Source organism: Formica exsecta, unplaced genomic scaffold (genome assembly GCF_003651465.1).
Source record: "Formica exsecta isolate Colony F162 unplaced genomic scaffold, ASM365146v1 scaffold139, whole genome shotgun sequence".
NCBI classification, from domain to species: Eukaryota; Metazoa; Arthropoda; class Insecta; order Hymenoptera; family Formicidae; genus Formica; species Formica exsecta.
The window spans coordinates 468,984-478,280 of NW_021848721.1; the positions used below are offsets into that span (position 1 = coordinate 468,984).

General features: G+C 48.0%; 1 protein-coding gene across 1 annotated transcript in view; it reads right to left on the minus strand.

The window, feature by feature from the left end:
- LOC115246165 overlaps positions 1 to 5,094 on the minus strand; it is a 20,237-nt gene extending 15,143 nt beyond the window's left edge. The window contains exons 1-2 of the mRNA XM_029824818.1: positions 4,998 to 5,094; positions 2,507 to 2,737 (exon numbers count right to left, since the gene is read on the minus strand). Of these exons, the coding sequence (XP_029680678.1) occupies positions 2,507 to 2,737; positions 4,998 to 5,094 (328 nt within the window). The remainder of the gene's footprint in view (positions 1 to 2,506; positions 2,738 to 4,997) is intronic.
- Between the last annotated feature and the right edge of the window lie 4,203 nt (positions 5,095 to 9,297).

A 9,297-nucleotide genomic window follows, 5' to 3' on the forward strand; every position in this document is an offset into this window, starting at 1 on the left:
GGTCGAAATAAGTCGATGGGAGATTGGCGAAAAGAGAGGAGCGCGAGCGCCGTTTAGGGTCTACCGTCGGGCGAAGCCGCCGGGGAAGCCGCCGATATCGCAAACCCCCCGCAATTTCCTTTTCCAATTTGCCATAAACAAGTCGACCACCCACCTCGTTAACCGACTACGCCTGGCGACTGCTCTCTCGAAAGTTCGACTTTCGATCTCTTAAATGATGGAAAGTTTGTCGTTGGGTATCGTCGAACAATCACGTTGGAAAAATTATTTAATTGACGCATGAGCGGAGAATTTTTCTCAAACTCTTGCGCGTCGATTAAGAATTTCACCGATTATCTTAGCGTTTAAATAGCGATATGTCGAAACGTTGTTTCGCGACACTAGACGTGGAAGATCTCGCCACAGAGATTTCGTGGCTGAGAGGTAACGAGACCGAAGTTTATTGCAGGCGCGGTGTCAGGCGCGGCGGCAACGCAAATCAGGGACGATGGCAGGCATTTTGAGGGTGTTTATGAGGCATTATGTGTAACTCGCTGGAAGAACGATCTCTACCCTTCGGGGTTTACAGCCTCTCTCCGGTCCTCTCTTCCCCGGCTTCCACCTACGTCTAGCGAAATTTCTAATTCATCGGTTGTACACGAGCCGGGGTCAATTGCACGTGAAAATCGCCTTTCTCGCGCTCTCCGAAATTTTCCTGCAATAATCCTATTATGACGAAATATTCTGATTTATCTCGTAATTTATAAGATCGGAAAACTGGGCGTTCTTTTTTTTTTTTTTTTGAACGTTTTCTCTTTTCGACGCTTCTTTATGCGTCGAGGATTTCGATGGTATCCTTCGTACGCGCAAACAAGCCTGAAAAAAATTACTAATCCACGTGTATGTCGTACGTCATTTTTATCCCACAAAATATTGCTTGGTCGCAGACTCGATCGAGAGATGGATCCATAAAGATTATGACGTTCGAGCTGGCTGTAGAATTTTCCGTCACGCTAGACTCTTTCGAAAGATTTTTCAAGAATTTTTTTTGCTTTTACAGCAATGTATTCCGTTAGTATTTCTCAAATTTACGGATATTTTACGGAAAACGTGTGCAAGTATATGCAAATTAATTTTTTCTACAAACTGTTGGACTCCGTATCCGAAACGTGCGTTTTCCATTCAAGTTTTTGCCGGGGACGCAAAAATATCCTCGCAACGATTTAGCAAGCCAAAACGAGTCGGGTGAGAAATTAATTCGGGCAAGGTTTGGCTCGCGTCCACTTATGCGACAAGGATTGTTGCGAGAAGACACGGAAAACGCTCGCGTTCGCCCCAAGTTTACCCAGGGATCATGCAGTGTTAAAAACTCCCCTGTTTGCCGGTGAGGCGAGTGCGAGGGTTGCTCGGATCGTTATTTCGGAGTGTTTGCCGTGTTTTAAGATTCTGACGTTTTGACTACCCGAATCGTGGTAAACGAGGCCGCGTGTACATCGCCGTGACATGTTTGAAAGGAAACCTTTCTCTTTTTTCTTTCCTTTTTTTTTTTATCTACATACGTGCATCCGCACGAGATCTCGAGAGCGAACGTCGGGGTTTAATACACTCGAAAATATCGCTCGTATAAATTATTAACAATTCGTATCTTTACGAATTACTTTTTCGCGACGCGCGAAACTGTACCGTTGTAGAAAAATAGATCGCGGGGGGTTGGGGGGGGTAAAAAAAAAAGGATGAGGTTGAAAAGTTTGCTCCTTTCCTGCTCTGCGATTCTGCGATCTGGGCCCTCTCTCGCGTCGCTTCTCTTTCCCCCGACGCCGCTACTCTACTATCTTCGGCTCCTCTTCAAGGAACGAACGTTTGCATTAACCGTTCGTAATGGCTGCGATTATTAGGGAGCATTATTCAGAGACCTCGAACCCCAATTTTTTTCTCCCCTCGCCACCCCCGCGTCTCGGCCGCCTCTTCGGACGAAAGGAACATTGAATTATTGAAACGCGGAGCCGGGAATTAAAAAATCTCCGCGTGCCCCTCTTACCACTCCGCCCTCTCTCCCCCTCTCTTGCCGCGTGGCGTGGCACGAGCGTCAGTTCGCGAGGAGATACCGGGTCACGGTATTTGTCGCGTGAATTAAAAATGAGGAAGGAACGAGGGGCCAGGTGGTGGCCCCTGGTGCTTGGCTTTCGACGCGGGAAAAACGAGGCCATCAGTCGGGGCACCATCTTAATGTAGCGAAGTCTGAATGATTTAAGACGCCGCATCGGAAGGAGGCAGAATCCAGCAGAGAGACCGATCGAGTTTTCGACGTCAACCGATGAGAGTTATTTCGGTGATGCAGATATACAAAGATACCGAGAAAGAATACGGAGAGAAGAAATATATTTTTAGATGTTTTACATATATAGTATCAACACGTTTTAAACAAAAAAAAATCAATGACGTAAATTAAGAGAGTTATATCTCTCCTTATTAATTACTATATTAATATTATTATATAAAAAGATAGGGATTCTCGTATAAAACTTACCTCTACCACTTCTACCGACGAACCTGAGATCGTTGAATTTGGCGACTTGATTTTTCATTAGGGCGGTAGAATTCCGCAATTCCGCGCAACAATTTTCATCGTTCCCGGCTCGAACGGTCACGAGGGTACCGTCTCCGACTTCGCCGAGAGCTACTACCTTAAATGCTACCGGCAGGGTCTTGTTCGACCTCCAATGTGACGGCAATACCGTGCAAACCACATGTGGGCTACCTAATATGAATATAAAAAAGAGAAATTAATAGCTTAATTTTTATTAAAAATTATTCTTATAATATATCGTCACATATTTATTTTATATATATTAAAACATATTTTTCCGAAGCTTGGAAACATTTGAGACGAAGTTTTGTTGCAGGATAAATTTTTACACGAGAGGACCAGTTTTCGCTGGCAATAATCACAACGTCGGGCGTAACGACTTTCAGATGCGACGGCGCGACCGGGGAGCGAGTGGTCATTGAAGCGTTTGTAAAAAGCCCTGGCCTTGCTGCCGGCGCGACGGAATGAGGAGCGAAAAATATCGAGAAAATAAAGTAGGGAAACGTGGAATTAATATATGTGAAAGAAACGGATATGCGCGTATATGTATCCGGGACTCGTACTGCCAGACCAGAGCGGAAAATAATGTTTAATCGGTAGAAAATCTCGGCGCAGTCATCCGCCATAGGAACGGGCCCCCCCCCCCCGGGATGGATTTTTTAATTTTTAATTGGCAAAAAACGTCGCCGAGGTGGTCGCCGGCGAGAGAGATCCGCCAACCGTTCTCGCGGATTTAACTGGCGTATTCGGGTTCTTCTCTCGGAAGCGCTAATATCTTCTAACATTGGAAGTTGTCTCTCTCTCTCTCTCTCTTCAGAGAATTCGTTCGTTCCGCTGTCACTTGAAATTAATTTTTGTATTACAAAAAAATCGGATTTAAAAACTTGCTGTCTATCAAGATATTACATCTTTTAAGAATCTCGATACAATTATATATCTCTGGAAATTTGTATTTTCTCGATAATAGGTTACCTTACATTCACGTTTGTTATTCGATAAATATTTTTATGAACGTTGCTAATGAAGCGTTCGTGGCTCGTTATAACTCGCGGGATTAACCAATAGAGAGTAGAACTCTTTAGTTACGTAGATTGGACACGCTTCAAAGCAAAGGATCGCCGATGCGAGCGGTCGCAACAGCTGTTCGATCGACCAAACACGCGCGCGAGAGCCGCTATTTTAAAAGGTCGACCCTTCTCAACGAGACCTTTACGACTTATTAAATCATTTTCATCTCATTTTCACGGAACTCTTCACGCGACAGCTTCCTCGAATAATTCTTCGCAATCTCGTGTTGTTGCGAAGGAATCCTGTGCCGTCTTACATAAAAGTATCCTCACAATTGTCGTAAATAATAATAAAAATCAATCGCTATTATTAACTGATACTAGGAAAATATTCTTTACAAGAAATATCCTTATAAATATTTTTACGCCGACAATTTAGAGGCGTCCTGTGTAATGACATACATAGATACTGGAATCGCGCATTTTTCTTTTCCAATCGTAAAAGAGATATCGAAGATTCGGATTTGCTCTCGCGTTCAGCGCTGGAACGTTCACCATGCGGCGGCGATTTAAAACGAGTCGTCCTCCTTCCACGAGAGAAGGGAGAAAGAGAGAAAGAGAGATAGAGAGATGCAGCTCCGGGCGAGACGGGCGATCCGTTGCGCCAGGACATCGGTCAGGATCTGGCTGTCGATAGTCGGAGCTTTCCCTCGGATTCTCGCGCTCTCTTCCTGCCTATACCTCGGCCGGACCGTCATAAAACACAGGTAACTCCGGTATTTATGCCCGTCGTTTTTACGCCCGTCGCCACCCCCCTCTCGTCGCGCCGCGCCACCACCGTTCTCTCTCTCTCTCTCTCTCTCTCTCCCTTCGTCTCTCACTCTACCAACACCAACGCGTAGCATGAGAAACATGCATATACAGCCGCGTCTCCGTACGGCCCGTGACTCCTAGCAGTCGGAGGTTGACGCTAATCCCTGTCGGGAGCCGAAAGGGGTGGCCGAGTGATATACGCCCCTGCGCCGGTATGATAATATTCCGCCGCCGCCACCTCCCTCCCCCCTTCGTGACCCCTGGCCCCTGGCCGTGCGTAGTCGTTATATCCGTTAGCCGCCTCGTACGCCACGCACTAGAAGAGGTCCCTCTTTTGGGTCAGCGCTTAAGACCGAATGAAAGCGATTATAGTCGATTAAAGAGGGTCGTCGGAGCGAGAATCGCCGAGTCAGGGGGGGGGGGAGAAAAAAACTTGCCAGCTTGACGTGTCCAAGTTTTTCTCGCGCTAGACCTCATCCGTGCTGATCCGCGAAAAAATGAGGATCTCTCTCTCTCTTGGAAAACGATTGACTAACATCTGCGAGAAACCAGGAAAATTCCATTTCTCGTCAAAAAATGTGGCTCACAAAAGTATATTAGATTTAATCTACCGTCCGCGTTATATTTTTGGAAACTCGCGAACTCGAAGCTTTCTAATGGGGTTTGAAAAGTCGAAGTTTTCTCGATACCGATGAACCAATTTTGCATCCAGTACAAGAATCGGGTTCTCGCTCTGGTTTTCTTCGTCCGGCATCGATCTCGGTCGCCCCCGTCAACGTCGTCACGCATTTCGACCACGATCAATTCTCCTCGGTCCGCATTCGCAATATTAAATTGGCCTGACAAAGCCCGCGGGCGAGCGTGAGACAAATATTTGCAGCTGAAAAAGTCGGTAGCGGGCGCTCGCTCGCTCGCTCGCGCTCTCGCGTACGGGATGCGTGCAAAACAACGGGGGCAAAAAAGCGAGTGGAACGCGTGAGGAATCTGTATATAAAATGCACTCCGGGGCTCCTCGCCTCGCTGCGGTATTATGCAGCGATACGCGCGACGTGACTCGCCGACAAACATCATAAATTTTCGATTTATTCAACGGGATCTGTTTGCCCCTTTCTTTCGCAGATAATAACGATCGCCTATCGTACATTCGGTCTTTACGGCTAGGTTTTTTTTTTCTCTCTCTCCTTCTCTCTCTTTTTTTTTTTATCGATTGCATATTATAATCGATGATTGGTCGTCAATGTATCGACTTGACTCGAAGATGGTTTGAGTATCTCGCAAACATAAATTAGCGAGGAACGCATTACGAATGCACGCCGATATCTCCTTTCGGCGAGAATCGAATTTGTCTTCTTCGGAATCGGAGTGGCTCGGCGGCCTTTTCCGCCCTCGCGGGGCCCTAGGCTTCTTTGATCCTTATTTCATTATCCTGCCGCGGGAGACGCGGGCGGGAGCAGCATCCGTTTGCAAATTCTTCTTCGTCTCGATTGCCAACTCGCGGAGAAAATTCGTTTTATTGGAATCGTCGGCAATCTCGGCGACCCTTACTTCTGATTCTTTGATCGAGTAGAGCTTCCTCATTAGAATCGATTGCATATTATAATCGATGATTGGTCGTCAATGTATCGAGTTGACTCGAAGATGGTTTGAGTATCTCGCAAACATAAATTCGTGGTCTCGCTGATAGCGAGGAACGCATTACGAATGCACGCCGATATCTCCTTTCGGCGAGAATCGAATTTGTCTTCTTCGGAATCGGAGTGGCTCGGCGGCTTTCTCGGCCCTCGCGGGGCCCTAGGCTTCTTTGATCCTTATTTCATTATCCTGCCGCGGGAGACGCGGGCGGGAGCAGCATCCGTTTGCAAATTCTTCTTCGTCTCGATTGCCAACTCGCGGAGAAAATTCGTTTTATTGGAATCGTCGGCAATCTCGGCGACCCTTACTTCTGATTCTTTGATCGAGTCCTCCGTCTTCTTGACGACGAAGAAACACTCGTGGCTAAGCTGAAAACACGGAAATCCGTAGATCAACAGATTCGTATTTTCTTTCTTTATATCACACGTATTTAAAACACCATCCCGCACCGGCGATTCTCGACGACATCATATTCGTTCACTTTTTTTCCTTAATTTTATTAATGTGTTTTGTTTTTTTTTTCACTAAAATTCTATACTACTAATATCAGGATATATATATCGAAAAGAGTTCTTTTTTTAAATCGTTGTGATTTCGCGCTCACCGCGCGAAGTTTCGTCAAACTTTGGGGAGTACCGCGCACGGCATTTGTCACGTGTATCTATCCCCCGTCGATCGAAGTCTTGATCAATCACGAGAACGGGATGTCAACGGTGAACCGAATGACAATCGAAAATAATTGGTGAACACAGAGGAGAGGAGCTTCGACGACTTGCGACGATCCAGAGCGACAATCACGATCCATTCACGGTACGTCTTCGGTACGCGCACATCAACACTGCGATCCCCGAAATTTTTGCCGCCGCGTGGATCGGCGAGATATCCCCCGGATGTTTCTCACTGGATGCCGGAGTAGTCGCGGTCGCGGTCGCGGCGATGATGGTGATTCTTCACCTGGCCGTTGCTTCGGCGGGTGGCAGGGCAGCTTCTACTCGGAGGAAGTAGGATAGGGTGTTTAACTCGCGCGGTCTCGTTTCGGTTCGGCGGTGGAAGATGGCGGCTTCTGCGGTGGAGCCGCGCGGTGTGGTTGCGGTGTATTTTTGAGGCTGCCGCCCCCAGCCACCACCGAGACCACCCTGGGTAACTCTCTCTCTCCTCGCCCCCTCTTTTCGTCGCCCCCCGCGGCCCGCCGCGCGTCTCTACCACGCCGCCGCCGCCGCCGCCGCCACCGCCGCCTGTACCCGGTCTCCCTGGTGGGGGGTTGGTTTTTCCAAGCGGTGGGGAAAAATCTCCCTGCTTTCTCTCACCACCCTTTTTCTCTCTTCGTCCCGTCACCGCGCCGCGCGCACAGGCCTCTCTCGTCGCAGGACCGACGTTCCCGACAATACTCCCGCCGATGACGACCCGCGAACTACACGAGCCTCGCGCTGTCTTCCGGACTCCGACTCCGTCGTTGCGCCGGACGACGGGGGACTCGCGGGATGTTTAGGGGGAGAAGACGAGCTTCCGGAGATGAATCTCGGCGCCGCATAATTGCGGCGCGAAATCGACACTACGGTCAAACGATGGTTGTAACCGGGTATCACAATCGCTGTTTATCTACGCGGGGCACGGATAGACGAAACGTAGATGCCTGATATTTATGTAGCGAATTATTTCACTTTGCCCTTCAACAACGATAACATATGTATGTGAAAAATATTTTTGTCGAGCGTTGAATTTGCGAACTTTTTTTACTTCACATCTCGTTTTCGAAGTATTATAATCATACTTTGAACACCACTATTTGTATTTGTTTCACTTTTATGATAACATCTTACACTTTTTATTATTCACTAATCACTTTATGATTAATAGTAATTACGAAATTAATAAATCTTTGATACTCACATGACAATTCTTGCGAGAAAATAAATGTAAACTTTTTTCTTTTGATTTCGTCATTTGAGTGATTTATTCACGCGATTTTCTAAGCAGATACCAAGTAAAGTCCGTTAATTTAATTAATCTTGCGGATTGGAACGCGTACTTTTGTTTGTCAAAAGTGGAAAATCTTTTCGACGATTCACCCGCGCGATATCTCGTCTGTCGGCCGGCTTTTTGCCCTTCTCGGTTGATTTCTTCCTGCTTCCGTCGTTCAACGACCACCCCGCGCGAGACTGCGAAACGACACTGGGAAGAAAGGGAAAACAAAGACGGCAGAAAGGCCCCTTGTGTAGTTGCGTTTAGTACCGAGGAGTACGGGGGTTGCGCGATGCTCGGGGGGGTTCTCGGAGAGTGCGGGCGAAGAACGGAGTCGAAACGCCGTCGGCCAGGGTGAGAGAAAGGGAGGGACACGTTGTCGCAACGCACAAGTAGTCATCCCCCAGATTCAGCGGACCAAGTAAAGAAATATGACAAACGTTGCTGGCAAAACTGACGGATCCCTTATTTCACACGCGCGCGCGTAATTTTCAATCCGGCATATTTCGAAGCGCGCGAATGATGATGAAACGAGATTCGAGTTTATCTCGACGCGCAAAATTCCGTCGGCGTCAGATGCGCGAAAAGAAAAATCCGGCCGATCCGGCCTCGGCGATCGCGCGATACTCGCGCGCGGAACGATCTCTCCCGCGTCACTCTCATATGGAGGAATCTAGAGGAAAATCGTTGCATACCGGTGGTAGTTAGGGGCTGCCCGTAATACAGTAATGAGGGCTTACTGCCATGGAAACCAAAGCCGCTTACAGCCAACCACTCTACCTCCACTTCACCCTCCCTCTCCCCGCTCGGTTCCTCTCGCTCTCACGCTCTTCGCCGTCCCATCCCATGATTCCCTATATATCCGCGATATCCTCATTCGCGAGTCCCTAAAAAAAATTCCGGGAATCGTTTCTCAGGTCTCTATTGTGCGCCGTGACGAGTATCTTGGATCTCTCCATTTTCATAAGTGGAAGAGGTCAATGTTGGACCGGCGCTTCGAGTCTCCCCGGTATCTTTCGAACAAGTGGACATCCAACACTTGCGTAGAAATACGCGTCAACGGAATTATTATCGCGTGTTTCGGTGGCAGGAGGGGAGAACGAAGGATGGTCGAAGTAAGTCGATGGGAGATTGGCGAAAAGAGAGGAGCGCGAGCGCCGTTTAGGGTCTACCGTCGGGCGAAGCCGCCGGGGAAGCCGCCGATATCGCAAACCCCCCGCAATTTCCTTTTCCAATTTGCCATAAACAAGTCGACCACCCACCTCGTTAACCGACTACGCCTGGCGACTGCTCTCTCGAAAGTTCGACTTTCGTCGG